This window comes from Salarias fasciatus, unplaced genomic scaffold, assembly GCF_902148845.1.
Source record: "Salarias fasciatus unplaced genomic scaffold, fSalaFa1.1, whole genome shotgun sequence".
NCBI classification, from domain to species: Eukaryota; Metazoa; Chordata; class Actinopteri; order Blenniiformes; family Blenniidae; genus Salarias; species Salarias fasciatus.
In genome coordinates, this window is record NW_021941374.1 from 3,033,429 (window position 1) to 3,055,897 (window position 22,469).

The following is a 22,469-nucleotide window of genomic DNA, read 5'->3' on the forward strand; positions in this document are numbered from 1 at the left end:
TGCTTAAAAATGAAAAGGAAATCAGGACACACAGAGCAGTTCTTAAAGATGACTGCAGACAAAAACCGAACGGCACTTTAACCCACCCACATCATGTGAGCCTGTCCTTAATATTTTTATGCTTCGCTGTTCACAGAACAGAACAGAGCTGTTTTGTTCCCAAATACTGTACTAAAATTGTTTTTTGCACCATTTCCATCAGTGGTCAGTAAGGTACAAGATAGTCATGATTTGAGACACTTGACCTGATGTGTGGTCATGTGACTAGCATGACACAAGTTGCATATTGACCATGAAAACATCAGTGACAGCAACAAATCACAGTTATCAGTGTCTCCAGTGAATCTTTGAGCATTTCCATTATTTTCACTTTATTTCAACTATTTATTTTGAGGTAAATGCGTTTTTGGATGTTGCAGCTGCCGCCCAGCACACCTACTTCCTGTGCTGTAGGTGTAAGACGCCTCTGGTATGTTTTGAAAGACGGTGTTCGACTGATTTACTGACTTTTATTTGTTCCCATTAAGTGAGTAATGTCATCAAAAGAGCTGGTAGTGCATCTGCACATTAAAAGCTGTTTACTGGAGTTCACCGTGTTGATAATCAATAAGAAAGTATTGGAGTGTTATGTTCAAATACATTTTGTTGATAAAGTAAATAAGGATATTTCTTTTACACGTTTGTTTTATTTTTTAAGGCTTCCATAATTTAACACATAATTTTCATGTGAATTAAATATTGCATTTTTTTTAATTGTCCATTGTGTTATCTGGAAATTCAGACTCCATGAACACAACAGAACTCCACTGTTTGATTATCAGTTTTGCAACAATGTGGACAAGAATTAACAAACAAGTCTATAGATGTTGGCTCAAATGGAAAAGTGAATTCAACTATCAGCTGTGCACACACATTTTTTTTTTTTTTACAAAATTGCATAGGTGGCTTAAAAGAAACTGTAAAATAAGGCAAACCCAGGCTGAATGACGAATTCAGCAGGTAAACCAATTGCATTTGCAGCAGAGGCAGCTGGCCAAGAGAGGGCACTGCATCGACGAACACACACTGAAGGATCCCTCACGGTACCCCTGACGTCCTCTCAATAGACGAACACACACTGAAGGATCCCTCACGGTACCCCTGATGTCCTCTCAATAGACGAACACAGACACTGAAGGATCCAGGACTCTACCCCCTGACGTCCTCTCAACAGACGAACAAGCAGACATTCAGCATACTTATCAGGACGTAATTGTAAAAGGCCTGAAAGACAGCTGATGAATTTGTGAGACCAAAAGGCATTACCAGGTATTCCTAATGTCTGGTGGGGGGGTTGAAGGAGGTTTTCCACTCATCTCCTTGTATTATCTGCACAAGGTGAGACACATTGCAGACTTCCAACTTAGTGAGGACCTTGACTCCCATCACAAGTTGAAAGGTGTGACAGGATACCTGTTTATCTTATTCAGCTCAAGGTGGGCAATTCAGGAACGGACTGCTGTATTATTATTATTTATTTATTTATTTATTTATTTATTTTTTTTTTTTTTCAAGGAAGAAGAACCCCACCTCTGGGGGAGATGAGGAGGGCGGACTGCTGCCCTCGGCAAGCGTGGCCTTGTTCTTGAGTGGTGACAGAGAACAGGGAATACAATCTGCCACAACATGGTCTGGTGCCAGGAACCAAGCCTATAGGACACTCACAAGCACGGTAGACCCGGGACACTGAAGACACATCAGGGGTTTCCCAGGAGTGGACACAAGAACAAATGAAGGTTGAGAAGGTGATGCTTGGAAGCAGCTTACCCTGCAGGTGGCGCTCCAGAACCAGTTCACAGTGGGGTTGTACTCCGTCAGCCATGGGATGTCCATGGCATCCCTTGCTAGTGGATATCTGGAAAGGAATTTTCAGGCTTTGCCTGTGGCTTAGCAGAGCCCCGAGTGGCCCAGTCGGGCTCCATCCTCCTCTGCAGCTCGTGCAGCCTCCTGATCACCCAGATGAATATTTGGACAACATGCACAACCTGGAGATTTTGGATGCAAAAGTGAATAGGTTTTCCTAGATGGATGACAAAGAGTGGCAACTACAGATTAAGATCAGATTTCTGTTAGAAAAATACAATTTCAACTGCTTAATACATGAATTAAAAGAGATTTGCATTAAATGACTATGTGGGGCCTTGAGAACAGTCTACAAACTAGACAGAAGCACATTTGTCACAATTAACAGCTGCAACTTTCTATTTCCCATCCTTCGTTTCTTGCACTTACCAGCAGTTACTATCGAACATGGTCAGGTGTTCTTCATGCTGGAGCTTTGGGCAGATTATATTAAATTCACGACAGAGTTTAGCACCATCGAACACTGTTGCAACAATCTGCTAGAGCTGTTACATTTCTGGTATGTTTTGACATTTTAAAAAAGAAAGAGAAAAAAAACCACCCAAACCAAATCGTTCAATTGTCCTAAAGATAAATTTGTGCTCTGCAGTGTCAAATGCCTTTTGAAATCTAAGAAAAGAATCAAACTATTATCAAGACATTAGGATGAGTCAACAGTTAAATCCCAAACTAATGAGGAATATGCCTCTTCTGCATGAATCCTGGTTTCATCTCTGATCTTATCTTGGACAATTTTAAGATGTTTGGCACAATGTTCTTGTCAGAGTCTACGAAAGCGATAGAGCACCGGTGGTTGTTATGGGTTCAGGGATGGATGGAGCAAGCCCTTCAGGTTCCTTTTTCAACACTTTTGCACGTGACCTAAAGAAGAAAATGGGCCGTTCACCGACCGCCTGGTTAAACCCTGGTGAACACTGCCATCTCCTGGTTACAGCAGGTTGGTTATTTCAGGACATGAGCTCGCTCCTGGTCTTCTGCTATGATAAAGGATTGTGTTTGACACACCAGACAGGCTGTAATGTGTAGAAATGTGCTTCCAAATGGAAATAATTTCCAGATGGACTCAAAACATGCTTTCATTTCCTGCTGTTGATGTATCCCCAGATCAGAGCAGTGGGAGATTTGAAGGTTTGTATCCTCACCAGTTTTTGTGCAGCGTGATACTTAATAAATGATGACAAAACACCAACAACTTTAAAATCAACCTTACTATAAGACATTTTTCCTTCGTTCTGTTGAAAACACACTAAATAAAACACAAAAAGATTTAAATGTGCATTAAGGAGTTTTACAACCTTAAAAATACTTATTTTCCACCATAAATATGTTCCACATTTTAAATGATGTGTACAATGTGCCCTGACATATTCATTACTAGTACCTCTTAACAGCGCTAAATTATCACTTGAAAGTCACAGTGCCGGTCCGGCTCCACAATTTTTTGGGGGAGAATTTGAAAGGAATGACGTAATGCGCACTCTGGCTGGTTAGGTTTCATTATGTCCGCCATTACTCCGCCAGATGCTTAGTGAGCAACAACTGAGCAGGATCTTCCAGAAAGTAAGAAAAGACTGGCTTCTAGCACTGCCACAGCTCCACACAGACTCCACCAGGGAGAAGACACTTAAATCTTACTTGAGCGCTACTAATCGAGCGAAGACGGAGTTCCCCTCTTCCTTGCACGCGAGCCACAGGCACGAGTTTTTCACTAAGCTGCATTACGCCCAAGGCCTGCAGGGGGCGCTGTTTCGCATAAAACGTGCAAACTCCTTAAGGCACCTTTAAAGTTTTACAAATATAACCTATGACCTTTCATGATAGTGAGATGATGGAGACATTATGATGGAAAAGATTTCTTTTCTATCGCCAAAACCACATGCAACAAACACACACACACACACACACACACACACACACACACACACACACACACACACAGAGTTCTGTTTAGCTAACAACACATCTTGAATTTAAGGTCAGAAAAAGATTCAAGTTTTGACTTCACCCATTGCTGTAATTGTAATTATCTTTATTTACACACAAAGTACCTTCTAAGCATAAAAGAAAACATTCTGTAAAATAAGCAGGAAAAAGGAAAACTGTTTGTCACCCTCCACATCCTTCTGAATGAGTCAAACCAGTGGAGAAAAACTGTATTATGAAATAATTTAATCAATTGTGAACAATCCATTCGGTATTTGTGGAACATTAATAACTTCCTTCAAGTTAGAATTATGGTCTTTCTGCAGTATTTTGTTATTTTTGTCCTTGCTTTAAAGCGGTACTTCAACATTTTGGCAAATTGGCCCATTTAGCACAATTCCTTAGTCATGTCGAACAGCATACTTACTTTTTTGTGAGGGCGAGCTGTTGTTTATTCAGAGTGGAGTCGGGGAAGGTTTTCGGGACGGACTCAATGGAAGTGAATGGTATTTTTGTTCCCCCTCGTCAAACTCATCAAATACACAATCCAACAACCCCAAAACACTTTGGTGGACACGTTATAATTAGAGGTCGACCGATATGGGTGTTTTGGGGGCCGATGCCAATGCCGATATTTTCCAAATTTGGGCAGCCGATGCCGATATGCATAGCCGATTTTTCCAATTTGATATTTAGGAAGATTTTTTTAATAAATATATATATATATATATATATATATATATATATATATATATATATATATATATATATATATCACATTTTTGTGAAACGCAGCAATTTCTGAGCAACTAAAAAATCTATTACAACAAGTGGTGTCAAGTCCTCTGAACATTTATTCAACTTTCAAAACAATGAAATGTTTTGTCTGAGTAAACACACAATGTGACAAGCAGTAGTAAACATCCACACTCTTCTTAAAGTGTCAAAAAAAAAATTTAAACTTTAATATAATTTGAACAAAAGTAGTCAGAAACAAGGCTGTAAAAAAGCCATACATACAAATGAAAACATAACTCCGGTCATGCATTATGTGGAGGAATTTGCGGATAGCTAATACATGCTTCAGAAAAAGCCCCATGATTGATTATTTACTTTTTTTTTTTTTTTACTCTCGCCATTTCCTCCTATTTACTTTGTTCTGCTGTTAACTACAGTAGTGATGTGTTTTCACCAACACGGTTGAACACGCACAAGTAAAGTCAGCTTAGACCAGCTGATCTCTACTGCTAAAACTTATCACAAAGTAGCATTTGAAGTTAACAATATGCAGGGTTTCTTCCAGACCTTTTCAGTCCGGGCGCCCTGCCCGCGATAAATTGTGCAGCGACCGGACAACGGAGAAGAAGAAGGAGAAGAAGGAGAAGAACTCTCTGACAGTCGAACACGGCAGCGTTAGCAACGTTAGCAGCGTTAGCACCGCGGCACGACGCGCTCCCCGGCCAAACTTTTTTTCTGCAGTAAACACTGATCTGCTGCAGACTGGAGCCATAGAGCCACAAAAACCTTGAAATGTTCAACAAATCCATTATTCACTGCAGATGCAACAGATGCAGGCTTTTTCCACAGCCTGGATTCCACCGAGCACACTCCGCTCTGACAGAAATGAATGCAGCAGCGTGCCACAGGGGTCCTTTCTTGAGGGGCAGCTTTAGCTGCCCGCACATGTGCCTGATCAAAATTTGCGTCATTTTATACAACGGATCAAAAATCGGCTTTGTAAAAGAAAATACGGCCGATGGCCGATGGAGAAAAATGTCCAAATATCGGCCCGATATATCGGCCGGCCGATAAATCGGTCGACCTCTAGTTATAATCCGCACATTCACTACGCTGTGAAATATTAATGCAAAATTACCAGATTGAGTTGTTTACTACTTACTAAACATGGCGTCTGGGCGTAGTGATTTCAAAAGAAAAAGTAGTTCCCAGTATTAGCTTCAGGGTCGTAACGCTACAATATTATTAGTTGGTGTTCCACAGCGTAGTGAATGTGCGGATTATAACATGTCCACCAAAGTGTTTTGGGGTTGTTGGATTCTGTATTCGATGAGTATGATGAGGAGGAACAAAAATACCATCCACTTCCATTGTGTCCGTCCTGAAAACCTTCCCCGACTCACCTCTGAATAAACAACAGCTCACCCTCACAAAAAAAGTAAGTATGCTGTTCGAAATGACTAAGGAATTGCGCTAAATGGGCCAATCTGCCAAAATGTTGAAGTATCGCTTTAAATGAAATGGCTTTCAATGTTTAATTTATTTAATTTTTTACATTGCGGAAAAATCCACAGTGTTTAATTTATAAAACTTGTTCTTGTTTAAAGATTTCAATGTATATAGCAGAATGTAATTTGTGTTTTGATTTCCTTCAAACGTTTCGAGATTTGATGTGGTTTTTCTTTTGTAAATAAAGTTTCCTTAGAAAAAGTGCAGTGTGGCGTTTAAGTACACTCCGTGTGTGGGACATCGGAGAAGCTTCTGAATACAGCTCTAGTTCTTTACAGCAGTAACTGTAAAGTATGACATGGATAAACTATTCAATACATTGTTTCTACTTCCTAAAACTAAACTAAACCATCCCGCCTTGCTTTCGTTGAGCCTAGAGGGAAAACTGTAAACATTTTCACCGTGAAGTCGTCAGTTTCCCCAGTGTATATAAACGCACCAAACGTCATCACGCTGCGCGCCAATTGCGTATAGAGCGGAAGAGGAGAGTCTGCTAAGAGAGAACCCGACAACTTTCCAGAACCCAGAACCTTTTCCGGGGTCCAGGACCTTTTCCAGGATCTACAGCCTTTGCCCAGTGGAACTTTTCGACATGCCTCAACAGGCTGGATACTCCCCGAGCTTCAAGCGACCTGCTGAAGTCCTCCGAATGAGGAGGAGACGATCCGGACTTGGAGGTTCCTCCAGACCCACAGAAAGCTCCGGACTAAACGGGTCTTCCACGGCCTGCCCACGCCCGTTCTCCCCGGGGCCACTTTCTTTCCAGAGAAACCCCCCCACGAGAAGGGGGGCGAAACGAAGGAACCCGTTCGCGAATCTGGGAAGTCCACGTAGTCCTAAGAAGAACCGTGTGGCCGAAGCAGATGGCGCGAGAGACGAGGAGTCCTCGCTCAGAGACTGTCTGCAGCTTCTGGATTCCAATGAGGGGTCCCTGGAGCAGGGACCTGGACCTCAGGACCTCCATGAGGGGTCCCTGGAGCAGGGACCTGGACCTCAGGACCTCCATGAGGGGTCCCTGGAGCAGGGACCTGGACCTCAGGACCTCCATGAGGGGCCCCTGGAGCAGGGACCTGGACCTCAGGACCTCCATGACTGGTCCCTGGAGGCAGACCACCAGGACCCGGGACCTCAGGAGAACATCCACGGCACGGTACTGTCATGTTCTTCCAGTACAGTAGGAACAAGTGTCAGGACCTCCTGAAGTCCACATTAAGGCTTCAGGTCACGTGGAGATGTGATGAGCTCCAGTAGATAACTGTCATTTCCAGCACATTTTAAATGAGTGTTGTGATTGATCCAAGACACTTCCACCTCTCCTCCCTCTGTGTCCCTCACAGCATTTGAAGGTCTGCTAGACATGCAGCATTCTCGTGTGAATAAAAAACAGCAGGACCATTTATTAAATGTGAGACAGAGCAGGGTTGGGAAAGGTTCCATCAGCTCTCATTTCCTCCTGTTTTTCAGCTCATGTTGGAAAAGTTGTTTTTCTAATTCGGGATTTCCACCAGTCTTGGAATTGGAGTTGAATTTTCTCAGTTGAAAACAAGACTGTGGGAACCTGGTTCCTGGTCTGACTCACATCTTTAAAGCTGTGTCTGGGCAGAGAGCAGTGTTTCCGTGGTTCTACAGTTTCCTCTTGCGTTCACGTTGCAGAACCCTGGCTGTGATGCTGCCTCCTCCCGAAGCGAGTACCCGGCGGACTGGAGCTTGAAGACCCGCCTCCTGTTCACCTCGCCCCACTCGCTGTCGTGGGCCGAGCAGCCCCGGGCCCAGGAGGAGGCCCTGGGTCTGCACCAGCACTGCAGGGCTCGGTTCAGCCCTCTGCCTCGCAGCCTCTCGGTACAACTCCCCGCCTGGGTCTGGAAGGTCTCCCTTCCTGGACAGACCGTGAGAGGACCCGTCCCGTCCTGTCCTTGTCTCTGCAGGATCCCCGGTCCTGTTCGGAGCTGCGCGCCGCCTTCCAGCAGGCGCTGGTGTACTGGCAGCACCCGTCCCTGCCCTGGCTCTCCATGTTCCCCCGGATCAATGCCGAGAAGAGCTTCGGCGGGCAGAACCGGCCCTGGGCTCAGGACGGCGCCGTGCAGCAGAGTCTGAGGAGGGAGTGGTGAGCCTGGCGTGAGTGTGTGCGGGCCGAGGGGGAGCCCACGCGTTGACAGAGGAGCTGCTGTGTGTTTCAGGTCGCTCAGCCTGTCCTCCCTCTACAGCCTGCTCAAGTCCAGACTCTGTCCATACTTCTACCTTTGCTCCTACCAGGTGAGTGCTGGCATGTCCCGGCTTCCCCCCTCATCCCTCATGAATCCTGAGCGCGGCTCCTGTCGGTGGCAGTTCACAGTGTTATTCAGGGCTGCAGGTCTTGGAGGGTCCAGCAGTATCACGGCCTTAATCTCTCCAACAACCAGAGGCCTGCGAGAGGCCATGAAGGCTGAAGGTAAGAGCCTCACCATTTCATCTTCAAGCAAAAACCACCTGCTTGTTTCATTGGAAACTTGACTTGCTTTTTGTGAAACTTAAAAAGAGAAGCCGGAGTCAATGATTTCAGGTATTCCCCACTGGAAATAAGGTGCAGCTGCAAACCTTAAACTCAGAAAGCAAAATTCCCTGTGAGATTTATGAAGTGACAGAACCTGCCTCTCATCACAGTTCGGCCAAGAATAAGTTTCACTTTGAGGAAGTACAGTGAAACTTCAGCACCAAAGCAAATGATTCTTCCTGTATGCCTTCTTTTGACACACTTCACTTCCAAAATAACGCCAAATGGAGGGAATGGTTTGTGACTTTGTAGCAGGTTTGGTGTGTTAGAAGCATGTTTTTAGTGTCAAAGAACCATGTCCCGAGTGGCGTAGGATTCCACCACATCTGAAAAGCTCTTAGCATAGGGGACACCAGTGCAGATGAAGGTTACCTGCTTCAGAGCTGCTGGTGTTTTAACCAGGGCTTCATTTCCCTGTGAAGCCGCAGTGCCACACAGTCCTCCGAAGCTCCACCTTCAGCTCCAGCCTGCTCCAAGGTGCTGAGACAAGCCTTTTGAGAGCTCACAGCCTGAAGTCCAGCTCTGCAGCGGGGAGTGCTTTGATGTGTCGGTGGTTTGATGTGTTTCTAGTTCAGGGATTAAAGTTCTCCCTCTGTAGATGGATTCCCATCAGTTGGAAAAAGAGGGAGGGAAATAAAAGTTGCACGTGCATTTTTTGTGATTGAGTTTTGACTATGGAATTAATGACGCTGGTGTAAACCAATAAAGCCAGCCAGAGCCTTGCTATTAGCCAATCAGAAACAGAGGAGGGCGGCTTCACCACTGCCCCCCCCCCCCCCCCCCCCCCCCCCCAAGAGAAGGATCTGGAGCTCCTCTCAGCCATTCTGCGCCAGTGATGGGAAAAAAAAAAGTGCAAATGGGTCCACTGGTATGAGGGGACAATGTAACCAGAAAATATAAAAAATGAAAAAAGAACCCACTTCTCAGCTGGCTAGAGAAGCGGGGCTTTGGTGTCGCTAATGCACAAATGAAACGTCCATGACGCAGTAGCGGCGGTCCAGTGTGTGGCAGGTCATTACGGTGTGTTTCCACTGGACGCGTTTAACGAGACTGCATTCGCGTGACGAATGACACCACGCATATCTGGATTGTATCAACAGTGGTCAATTGTCCCCAACAATGAAAATGGTTTGATAACCTTGCTGCCAAAGTCCAATAAGGATCCAATGGAACTTGACAATTGGAGACCAATTACACTTCTTTGTAATGAGTATAAACTTCTAGCTTTAGCATTTGCTAATAGGATCAAAGGTATCTTGAATAAATTGATAGATGAATTCCAGTCAGCGTTCATTAAAGGCAGACACATTCACAACAATGTCAGATTAGCCATGGACATGCTGGACTATCAGACACTTAGAGACTCAGACAGTATTATTTTATTTGTTGATTTTTTTTCAAAGCCTTTGATTCTATTGAACATGATTTTTCTTATACAGTCTCTGCAATTATCCAGCTTTGGCAATAAGTTTTGTAAGATAATTAAGATGTTTTATGACCAGATTTACAGTTATGTAACACTACATCCAGGCATTACAAAAAGAATTGAAATATCCTGTGGAATAAGACAAGGATGCCCAATTTCACCAAAATTATTCATTCTTTGCACTCAACTATTGGCTTATCTAGTAATAAGTAATGAAGCTCTAGAAGGAATAAAAATTTGCAGCAATGAATACAGAATAAGCCAATTTGCTGATGATACAGTGTTGTCCCTAAAGGTTAAATCAATTCTTGATAAAGGATTGAATTTAATTTTTCTTATACGTTAAAAAAAGATTCAACTTCGAGGTGGAGCCATGCTGTTTTTGTACTAATGAAAATGAAACAATTGAGCATTTGTTCTTCTCATGCAAATTAATAAAAGAATTTTGGAAAGACGTAACAAATTGGCTGAAATCAAAAATAGCAATTATTACTCAATTTGAATGTGTCGAAATACTGTTTGGCGTTTACAACTTACCTGAAGAAATTTTTACAATATGCAATCTGGTAATTATTATGTGCAAATATCATATACACAAAAATAAATGGCAGAACAAAAATCCTTCTCTAACGGTCTTCAAAATCGAACTGAAGGATTATACACATTCTTTGTCAATACTTAAGGACACTGATGAGAATTGCAATGTCTTTTATGAAGATATCTCCAAGTATCTGTTGTTATAATAATACATTGTAATGCTTCCTCTTATGTTGTTAATTTAACTTTTAAACTTTTAAGATCGCTTGTACTTTTGTGGACACTGGATTTGTGAAAGGCTTTAACAGACTGGATATACCTTGCATTTGTTTGTTTTATTTATGTTCTGTTTGTTTCATTGTTTGTTCTTTTCTCCCATCGAGAGTTGATGTGAATTTTTCTGTATAAAAATAAAAGTTGGTTTAAAAAAAAAAAAAAAAAAAAAAAGGAGCTCACCGATGTCAGACCGCCTCCGGAGGGCAGCATGATGATCCAGAAGCGATGCCGGCGCCTCGCTGCAGCCGGAGCTGACTTCCTCATTCCAAATAATACAGAACAGCGATGGTGACCAAAGACCAAAACCCGCACCATGGATCAGTATGTGCTATGGCGTGCGCGCACACACACACAGGATTCTTCTGCTGTTTGTCCCACAGTCCTGTGTGTGTGTGTGTGTGTGTGTGCGGGTTTTGGTCTTTTTTGTTTTTATGAATATGATAAGTGTTTTCACAAATAAAGATTGAGATTGAGATGCTCCGCCTACCACCATGGCTGCTCTGTATTATTTGGAATGAGGAAGTCAGCTCCGGCTGCAGCGAGGCGCCGGCATCGCTTCTGGATCATCATGCTGCCCTCCGGAGGCGGTCTGACATCGGTGAGCTCCTTTTTTTTTTTTTTTTTTTAAACCAACTTTTATTATTATACAGAAAAATTCACATCAACTCTCGATGGGAGAAAAGAACAAACAATGAAACAAACAGAACATAAATAAAACAAAAAAATGCAAGGTATATCCAGTCTGTTAAAGCCTTTCACAAATCCAGTGTCCACAAAAGTACAAGCGATCTTAAAAGTTAAATTAACAACAGTTAAATTAATTCTGTCCTGTTCTTGAGGATAAAAACCTGAACAGAAAAGATTTGTAGATGGTTACTTGTTTGACTGCATTACAAACTGAGTCAAGCCCTGCAAAAAGCATCAGTTTGATTGAATAGAACAAAACAATTAAGTTAAGAGCAAACGATAAATAATCCGCTCAAAACAACTTAAACGCTGTATTAGAGAAACTGAGGGACTAATACAGAATTTAACCATTTTTCTTGAAATATTTGGGAAACTATTGTGTGAAAAAGGTGTCATTCTTGATGTGTAGTGCAGCATATTGCAGGGGAATATGAACTGTACATGAATGAGTATGTGAGTGTGAATATTTGTTTTGCTTTAATCCCTGTTCTCGTTTGATGCGTTAGTGCTTTGATGTGTTTCTAGTTTGATGCGTCGGTGCTTTGATGCGTTAGTGCTTTGATGTGTTTCTCGTTTGATGCGTCGGTGCTTTGATGTGTTTCTAGTTTGATGCGTCGGTGGTTTGATGCGTTGGTGCTTTGATGTGTTTCTAGTTTGATGCGTCGGTGCTTTGGTCTGTCTCTTACCCCTTTCACACTGGCCAAAAAACCCGTTTAAACCCGCTAATTAACCGGGTCCTCATGGCAGTGTGAAAGTGTTCACTCGGCATTAGACCCGGGTTTTTCAACCCTGCAGTCGACGTGGGTTTTTAGCGGGTCGCTACTGCCGGCTTTCTAGTGGGAGGGGCGAAAGGGAGTGTGAAAGGCAGACGCGAGTCGACACAGTAACTTACGTGATGACGTCGACGCAGCGTGGCTACGTTAGCGCGCTAGTTGTTGTTTCTGGACACAGCGTGAGATTTCTTTCGTCAAGATGATCCAGTATTGGCAAGATAGCGAGACCAGAGAGCTGCTCTGGATCCGTGGGGAAGAGGAGATTGGTCTACAAGGAACAGGGACTGTGTTCCGCTGCATTGTTTACTTTCGCTTTGCTCCGTCGCGCTGATGATGTCATCAACGTGGGACACTATCAGCGCGGGAAGACGCAGCGACACGGCTCGCCAGCAGGCGGTTAGACGCGGGTCTGCAGGCAGTGTGAAAGGACACAAAAGGCGATTATTAGCGGGTCGAAAACACGGGTCGAAAACACGGGTCGACCCGCTAGTTGCAGTGTGAAAGTGGTGTCTGTCAGCAGAGCTGGATATTAAGCCATGCTGTTGACCGTGGGATCATTTGTGTTTGGCTTCTGGAGTGCTTTCTCACTGAGGGTGCCTGGAGGTGAGCAAAGAGAATCTGTCCATAATGGCCCCAGTTCAGGAAAGGTCTTGAGTGAAAACATAAAGCGAGTGTTTGATGTGGATGAGTCCTCCAGTCCTGACCCTCACAGGGAAGAATGAGACTCAGGGTTGAGAACACTGAGAACCCTGTCACTGACATGTAATCAGGCTGTTGGCACTTTCAGGCATCGAGTTCAGCGTTCCTTTAGTTGAGGAGCGGAGCAAGAGGAGGCGAGAGCGTGAAGAACAGGAGGACAGGTAGGTGCTGCTGGAATGTCTGTCCACTGGAGTTCTGAGGAGCGTGCTGGAGGGTGTGTGTGGTTCGTCCTGGAGGTTGCAGGAAGGTGCAGATCTCCAGAGCAGTGATGGAGAAGATGAGGACGGCAGCTTTGACTGGCTGAAGGAGATGGGAGTGCAGGACAAGATCAAGACGCCTGAAGGCCTCCTGATGCAGCTGTATCCTCCTGAACAGCTGCTCTTGGTTCCTCGTCAGTGAGTCTCAGTCCTTAACCTGTGGTGCAGGCAGAAGGAGAACCGTGCCGTGTCCCTGGACCACAAGCCCGAGTCTGTGGCGCTGGTGGACGGACATCACACCTTCACCCTCATCAACTTCCTCATCAACTCCAAGAGCCTGGTGGCGGCGGCGGGGTCCCAGGCCGGGCTGCCCCCCACCCTTCTGTCCCCGGTGGCCTTCAGAGGAGCCAGCATGCACCTGCTGAAGGTCAGATTCCTCTGGTCTCCAAGACAACTGCAGCACTTGCACTTGCATAAAAATGTCAATAATAATTCATACAAATTATAAAGAATGCATTTTATTATGCAATTGGCATTACCAGCAACAGTTTTAACTTTTTTTGCTCCAAAATTAATAAAATAGTATAAACATGTGAAAGGATTAAGCTGTGTGTAATAGAGTTGGGCGGTATCCAAGTTTTGATACTGTCATACTGTCTCCACATTTTACCCCGGTATCCGGTATTACCGTGACTAATTAAAAAATTATAACTCAAGGCTCAGACAGCATCACCAAACTGTTGGCTTGTCCCTACACCGTTCAGAAACGGAATACCAAACACTAATAATGAAAGAACAACAACACAATGTGCAAAATATTAACAACTTTTATTAGCAACAGCTTAAAAAGTGCAAATACAACAAACAAATAGCATAACCATCCAGAACAGTTTTTGCGCAGAATGCGCCGCGCACACATCAGTTAAATTAAAATCGCAACCTGAACAACTTTTAATAACAAAAAAGAGCAGCTTCTAAAAAGGTGTAAATACTACATCAGACAATTAAATTAACCTGACCGTCCAGAACAGCTTTTGCGCAGAATGCACCGCGCACACATCAATTAAATTCAATCACCTTCGTATTGCACAATTTACAAATTGCCTCGTCAGCACACCGCTCTCCCTTCTCGTTAGCTCAGAACCCGAAATACTGCCGGTCTGCTGCAGTCCTGGTCTGCTTTGGGACCAGGTCACTCGGTGTGTGACTCGCCATCTCTCTCCCTCTGTCTCTCGCGCTCGCACTGTCAGGTGATGACGTCATGTTCATAAACTTAATTAAAAGTCTCCAAAATTAAACTACTGTGAAAGTAAAACTGAAAATTCAACCACATATAAGTGCTGCTGGACAAAGAATCATTTTTAGGCATTGAATAAATTATATTTTATATTTAATCCTTATCTTATTAAGTGCATTGCCATTTTTTTCAATGACGGTATTGAAACTGATACCGTTGCTTTGGAAAGACACCGCCGGTACACCGTATTACCTTATTAGCGCCCAACCCTAGTGTATGAACATCCACCATCAATATTGCACAACAACCAAAATAAACATTTTTTAAATTTTTTTTCAATTATTCGTTCATAACCCACATGTTTCATTCTTCATCAATCATTATCCCAGCGGTGCTCGTTGATGTTAACGTTACAGTCTGTGAAACTGCATAATGCTCCGATAATGTTTACTAGCGGAGCACAAATGGCATATTTTCGGGTGTCTTATACACTCAAAGCAGAAAAGCAAGCTACGATAATATAAATAAAACGTGTCATGGTCGTCCAGACATTAAAACAAGGTAATTGTTAACGTTACATGAACAAAAGCACTTAACGCTAACGAGCTGTCACATAACATTGCAGCGACCTTAAAATAGCGTTTTTTTTTTTTTAAACAAAAAATACTCACATTTGTAGATTTCTTTGGCTGCCGCGGATGTTTTCTTCAACATTTTGCCGGCATTTCCCAGGGCATTGTGGAAAATTTCACATAGCCCTCGTTTTCTAGTGTGCCGCTGGAAAATCTCCGTTTCGAGGGCCAGATAGCCCGAGCACTTTGCCCTCCCCCTCAGTCTGACGGGTTGTGAAGTAGAATTGGGACACCTCTGCCACTTCACGTGAACGCGCAAAACAAAGGGTTAGGGCCAAGGCCGAGGGCTAAGGGGAGAATTGGAATTCACCCTTACTCTTACCAGTTCAAATAAGTAACAGAGAAAAAGAATAGAGCAGTTTTAATAAAAGATCTCAGCCTTTATATGAGCATGGACATTATAAAAATAGCAAAACTCCCATCAGTCCTCTCATTCTGAGCAGCTCACTGCATCACACTCCTCCAGTTTATTATTTAATGTTCAAAGTCATCAGTGTCTTCTGTTGGTTTTGTGCCATTTAAGTACATTTTATTATGTTTCGTTTACAGTTTCCTGTGTCTCTTTTTTCTTATGTGTTGTTAAAGCCTTTTTTCTAATGACTAGAACTGGACTGAAACCTGTTTGGTTCAAAACTAGGCTAAAATTATCAAGAGTAGAAATGACTAAAATGTGACTAAAAGTAATCAGCAATTCGTCCATAAGACTAAATCAAAATAAGCTGCCAAAAACAACACTGATCCAAATACAACCAAGAACTGCTAAATCTTTGACCTTTGACCTTCAGAGCCGCTGTGTGAACGTCAAGAGCCAGGTGGAATTCAGCTACCAGAACATCAGCAGTCTGGAGATCACAGGTACTGACAGTGACAGACCGTCTGGACCATTCACCATCTTCCCTAACCGTCTGTTCCCTCACCGTCTGTACTGTTCCCTGCAGTCGCTCCCTGACCGTCTGTACTGTTCCCTGCAGTCGCTCCCTGACCGTCTGTACTGTTCCCTGCAGTCGCTACCTGACCGTCTGTACTGTTCCCCCCAGTCACTCCCTGACCGTTTGTACTGTTCCCTGCAGTCGCTCCCTGACCATCTGTACTGTTCCCTGCAGTCGCTCCCTGACCGTCTGTACTGTTCCCCCCAGTCACTCCCTGACCGTTTGTACTGTTCCCTGCAGTCGCTCCCTGACCGTCTGTACTGTTCCCTGCAGTCGCTCCCTGACCGTCTGTACTGTTCCTCCCAGTCACTCCCTGACCGTCTGTACTGTTCCCTGCAGTCGCTCCCTGACCGTCTGTACTGTTCCCCCCAGTCACTCCCTGACCGTTTGTACTGTTCCCTGCAGTCGCTCCCTGACCGTCTGTACTGTTCCCTGCAGTCACTCCCTGACCGTCTGTACTGTTCCCTGCAGTCGCTCCCTGACCGTCTGTACTGTTCCCTGCAGTCGCTCCCTGACCGTCTGTACTGTTCCCCCCAGTCACTCCCTGACCGTTTGTACTGTTCCCTGCAGTCGCTCCCTGACCGTCTGTACTGTTCCCTGCAGTCGCTCCCTGACCGTCTGTACTGTTCCCTGCAGTCGCTCCCTGACCGTCTGTACTGTTCCCTGCAGTCGCTCCCTGACCGTCTGTACTGTTCCCTGCAGTCGCTCCCTGACCGTCTGTACTGTTCCCCCCAGTCACTCCCTGACCGTTTGTACTGTTCCCTGCAGTCGCTCCCTGACCATCTGTACTGTTCCCTGCAGTCGCTCCCTGACCGTCTGTACTGTTCCCTGCAGTCGCTCCCTGACCGTCTGTACTGTTCCCTGCAGTCGCTCCCTGACCGTCTGTACTGTTCCCCCCAGTCACTCCCTGACCGTTTGTACTGTTCCCTGCAGTCGCTCCCTGACCGTCTGTACTGTTCCCTGCAGTCGCTCCCTGACCGTCTGTACTGTTCCCTGCAGTCACTCCCTGACCGTCTGTACTGTTCCCTGCAGTCGCTCCCTAACCGTCTGTACTGTTCCCTGCAGTTGCTCCCTAACCGTCTGTACTGTTCCCCCCAGTCACTCCCTGACCGTCTGTACTGTTCCCTGCAGTCGCTCCCTGACCGTCTGTACTGTTCCCTGCAGTCGCTCCCTGACCGTCTGTACTGTTCCCTGCAGTCGCTCCCTGACCGTCTGTACTGTTCCCCCCAGTCGCTCCCTGACCGTTTGTACTGTTCCCTGCAGTCGCTCCCTGACCGTCTGTACTGTTCCCTGCAGTCGCTCCCTGACCGTCTGTACTGTTCCCCCCAGTCACTCCCTGACCGTTTGTACTGTTCCCTGCAGTCGCTCCCTGACCGTCTGTACTGTTCCCTGCAGTCGCTCCCTAACCCTCTGTACTGTTCCTCCCAGTCACTCCCTGACCGTCTGTACTGTTCCCTGCAGTCGCTCCCTGACCGTCTGTACTGTTCCCCCCAGTCACTCCCTGACCGTTTGTACTGTTCCCTGCAGTCGCTCCCTGACCGTATGTACTGTTCCCTGCAGTCGCTCCCTAACCCTCTGTACTGTTCCTCCCAGTCACTCCCTGACCGTCTGTACTGTTCCCTGCAGTCGCTCCCTGACCGTCTGTACTGTTCCCCCCAGTCACTCCCTGACCGTTTGTACTGTTCACTGCAGTCGCTCCCTGACCGTCTGTACTGTTCCCTGCAGTCGCTCCCTAACCGTCTGTACTGTTCCCTGCAGTCGCTCCCTAACCGTCTGTACTGTTCCCTGCAGTCGCTCCCTAACCGTCTGTACTGTTCCCCCCAGTCACTCCCTGACAGTTTGTACTGTTCCCTGCAGTCGCTTCCTGACCGTCTGTACTGTTCCTCCCAGTCACTCCCTGACCGTCTGTACTGTTCCCTGCAGTCGCTCCCTAACCGTCTGTACTGTTCCCCCCAGTCGCTCCCTGACCGTCTGTACTGTTCCCCCCAGTCACTCCCTGACCGTCTGTACTGTTCCCCGCAGTCGCTCCATGACCGTCTGTACTGTTCCCTGCAGTCGCTCCCTAACCGTCTGTACTGTTCCCCCCAGTCACTCCCTAACCGTCTGTACTGTTCCCTGCAGTCGCTCCCTAACCGTCTGTACTGTTCCCTGCAGTCGCTCCCTAACCGTCTGTACTGTTCCCTGCAGTCGCTCCCTGACCGTCTGTACTGTTCCCCCCAGTCACTCCCTGACCGTCTGTACTGTTCCCTGCAGTCGCTCCCTAACCGTCTGTACTGTTCCCTGCAGTCGCTCCCTGACCGTCTGTACTGTTCCCCCCAGTCATTCCCTGACCGTCTGTACTGTTCCCTGCAGTCGCTCCCTAACCGTCTGTACTGTTCCCCCCAGTCACTCCCTAACCGTCTGTACTGTTCCCCCCAGTCACTCCCTGACCGTCTGTACTGTTCCCTGCAGTCGCTCCCTGACCGTCTGTACTGTTCCCCCCAGTCACTCCCTGACCGTCTGTACTGTTCCCCCCAGTCACTCCCTGACCGTCTGTACTGTTCCCTGCAGTCGCTCCCTGACCGTCTGTACTGTTCCCCCCAGTCACTCGATAACCGTCTGTACTGTTCCCCCCAGTCACTCCCTAACCGTCTGTACTGTTCCCCCCAGTCACTCCCTGACCGTCTGTACTGTTCCCTGCAGTCGCTCCCTGACCGTCTGTACTGTTCCCCCCAGTCACTCCCTGACCGTCTGTACTGTTCCCCCCAGTCACTCCCTGACCGTCTGTACTGTTCCCTGCAGTCGCTCCCTGACCGTCTGTACTGTTCCCCCCAGTCACTCGATAACCGTCTGTACTGTTCCCCCCAGTCACTCCCTAACCGTCTGTACTGTTCCCCCCAGTCACTCCCTGACCGTCTGTACTGTTCCCTGCAGTCGCTCCCTGACCGTCTGTACTGTTCTCCCCAGTCACTCCCTGATCGTCTGTACTGTTCCCTGCAGTCGCTCCCTGACCATCTGTACTGTTCCCTGCAGTCGCTCCCTGACCGTCTGTACTGTTCCCTGCAGTCGCTCCCTCACGGTCTGTACTGTTCCTTGCAGTCGCTCCCTCACGGTCTGTACTGTTCCCTCGAGTCGCTCAGACGGTCTGTACTGTTCCCTGCAGTCGCTCAGACGGTCTGTACTGTTCCCTGCAGTCGCTCCCTGACCGTCTGTACTGTTCCCTGCAGTCGCTCAGACGGTCTGTACTGTTCCCTGCAGTCGCTCCCTCACCGTCTGTACTGTTCCCTGCAGTCGCTCCCTGACCGTCTGTACTGTTCCCTGCATTCGCTCCCTGACCGTCTGTACTGTTCCCTGCAGTCGCTCCCTCACCGTCTGTACTGTTCCCTGCATTCGCTCCCTGACCGTCTGTACTGTTCCCTGCAGTCGCTCCCTGACCGTCTGTACTGTTCCCTGCAGTCGCTCCCTCACTGTCTGTACTGTTCCCTGCAGTCGCTCCCTGACCGTCTGTACTGTTCCCTGCAGTCGCTCCCTCACCGTCTGTACTGTTCCTTGCAGTCGCTCAGATGGTCTGTACTGTTCCCTGCAGTCGCTCCCTGACCGTCTGTAGTGTTCCAGACCTGCCAACCTGTACGCATTTTGTGTAGCAGCTACGCAATTTGACATCAAAATACGCTGGTACGCTCCGCCTCATTAAACTACACAAAAAGCTGCAGACGTCTGTGAGCGCTGTTATTAATGCGGACCGTGGACGTTCTCATGTCTGACAACACGATGCAGCAGCAGGGCTCTGAAGTGTCACGCGTTTCGGTGTGTTGTCACACAGTCACGGCACACATTGTATTTGTCACGCTGAAAAAAATACCGGTAAATTAGGCTGGTGCGCTGCAGCTATGGAACCGGGAGGAAACACATGTGCTACCCTCGTAGTGCTGCGACGTTCAATGAACGAGTCGTTCGTTTGAACGGCTCTTTCAAGTGAATGATGAGAGCCGTTCACAGCTGTCTGAGAGCCGTTCCTTTGTGCGAATTGTCCACGCTTCCTTCATGTGTCTCCTGAGTGTCTCCTGAGTCCAGCTGTCACTGTTGCTTTCGTGTTAACGACCGAGTCTCAGTTTTCCGCAGCAGCTCTAGTCACCTGAACGCAGCAGCTAACTAGCGGAGGAGGAGTGTCGCGAAACCGGAGAGGAGCCGGTGTTTTGGAATAACTGATCACCTATTAACTGGCGACTGGGTTTCTTTCTCGTCCCTTGTTGCTGATAGATGTTAAAAACCAGACAAAAAGCCGTGTCAGACCTTTTATGAGTCTGATTTCAACATCTGCTGCTACTAGCAGCAGCAGCAGGAAGTGCTAAAGGAAGTCAGTCACCAGGTAACAAGGAATCCAGTTAATTTGAAACACCGTGTTGACGACTTTATAAAGGTTTTAGTAATAGAACACGCGCACACACGCGCACGCATGCGCACACAGCATAAAATGCTCAGTTAAAGGACATGTAGCAGCATTTTGAAGCTCTTTTCTGGGGACAGCGTGCAAGGTCAGCCGTAATGTAATGTGTATGAGAAATACATCTGTTAAATCTTTGTCAATAAACAAATTAAAGACCCCCCCCCCCCCCCCCCCCACCCCCCCGGTCGACAACCGTCCTGGCAAGTGGTACTCAAAAAATTTCGCCAAGGTTGGCAGGTCTGCTGTTCCCTGCAGTCGCTCAGACGGTCTGTACTGTTCCCTGCAGTCGCTCAGACAGTCTGTACTGTTCCCTGCAGTCGCTCAGACAGTCTGTACTGTTCCCTGCAGTCACTCAGACGGTCTGTACTGTTCCCTGCAGTCGCTCAGACGGTCTGTACTGTTCCCTGCAGTCGCTCAGACAGTCTGTACTGTTCCCTGCAGTCACTCAGACGGTCTGTACTGTTCCCTGCAGTCGCTCAGACGGTCTGTACTGTTCCCTGCAGTCGCTCAGACAGTCTGTACTGTTCCCTGCAGTCGCTCAGACGGTCTGTACTGTTCCCTGCAGTCGCTCAGACGGTCTGTACTGTTCCCTGCAGTCGCTCAGACGGTCTGTACTGTTCCCTGCAGTCGCTCAGACAGTCTGTACTGTTCCCTGCAGTCGCTCAGACGGTCTGTACTGTTCCCTGCAGTCGCTCAGACGGTCTGTACTGTTCTTGCTGCAGGACCGGTCCTGCCCTCCTCTCTTCATACGATCACGAAGCTTCTCCAGCGTTCCCAGAAAGGGGAGTTCTGGTCGGTTCTGTCCACCCACAGACCCACTGCTGTTCTGAACACAGCCGGCACCCAGCTGCAGGGGGGACCAGCGCCCAGACCTGAGGACCTGTCCTCCTGTGGACTCCATCCTGACAGTGTCCAGCAGCTCCTGCAGCCCTCCAGCCTGGGGAAGACGGCCCTGACACACATCAAGATGAGTCAGAACCGCTACAGCTGGAAGAACTGACAGGACATACTCCCCATCCAGATCCACGTTAGAACTTGATCCAACCTTAAGACCAGCAACCGATCAGTCGTTCATCCAGATCCACATGATAGAGCCTCATCAAACTATCTGACCAGTAGCTGATTCGGTCTGTTCAGGATCCAGTCCACATATCAGAACCTCACTTTCACTCTGACAGGATCCTCCCTCTTCATGGAATTGGTGGGGTTCGAGTCCTACTCTACTCTGATCAGCGTTCTGCTTCTCAGAAGTGTCTCACAAGAAAGGAATAGATAATCCAGCTGTTTGGTGCGTCATTTATCTTCATTAGTACTAACATTATTATGTTTATTTTTTTACATTGTTTTATTGTCTCTTACTTGTAAATGATCAAAATAAATATATAATTTCCAACAAAAAGCATTGTGGCCATATTGATTGAAGTTGAAATGATGTGACTTTTATGGAGTGAAATTAATGCCAAAACCTCTCCAACACAAAAAACGTGTTTTATTCACAGCCGATGATTCACACACAAACACAGTGTGTTTTGCAAAAGCAAAATGTCATTCACAACTAATGCACTTAGGTTTGTCCATCAAAAAAACGTTCCACAAATTAAAAAAATATATATCTGCACTTACATTAAAATATTCTTTAAGTGCAAAATAAAATCTTTCAAGATTAATTTTTTTTGCCGAGTACAAAAAACAAATCTGCGGGTTGGAGAAAAAAATCTGCTGGTTGGAGAAAAAATTCCGCGGGTTGGAGAAACTTTTCTGCGGGTTGGAGAAACTATTGGCTCCCCAGCGTCACGTGACTTTTGGCAGTGATTTTGCACCTTCCTGATTCGCATCCGCAGGACTTAGGATTTATTCACAACTGCCAGTGTTGTGTAATTTGCATGCCACAACAGGAGGTGGCGCTGTTGATGCCGTTTAACGCATAGCACCATCCACAACCAGCCAGGACCACAACCGAGTGAGTCAGTCGCCCCAGAACAACGCGCCCTGAGCAGCCAACAGGTGAGTTTGTGGTCATTGTTGATGAAAAATTAAATTATCTTCGT

The 22,469-nt window shown here is 46.5% G+C and overlaps 1 protein-coding gene across 2 annotated transcripts; it reads left to right on the forward strand.

The window, feature by feature from the left end:
• Window positions 1–6,541: 6,541 nt before the first annotated feature.
• donson (DNA replication fork stabilization factor DONSON) lies at window positions 6,542–21,814 on the forward strand. 2 transcript variants are annotated; one of them, XM_030087160.1, is made up of 10 exons: window positions 6,542–7,222; window positions 7,726–7,911; window positions 7,998–8,176; window positions 8,250–8,325; window positions 8,398–8,500; window positions 13,089–13,161; window positions 13,237–13,359; window positions 13,426–13,624; window positions 15,852–15,921; window positions 21,144–21,814. In XM_030087160.1, exons 1-10 carry the CDS (start codon window positions 6,665–6,667, stop codon window positions 21,419–21,421), a joined length of 1,845 nt encoding a protein of 614 aa, XP_029943020.1. In that variant the 5' UTR covers window positions 6,542–6,664; the 3' UTR covers window positions 21,422–21,814. The 2 variants fall into 2 exon arrangements, with proteins under 2 accessions (XP_029943020.1, XP_029943022.1); XM_030087162.1 differs by lacking the exon at window positions 13,237–13,359.
• Window positions 21,815–22,469: the final 655 nt, after the last annotated feature.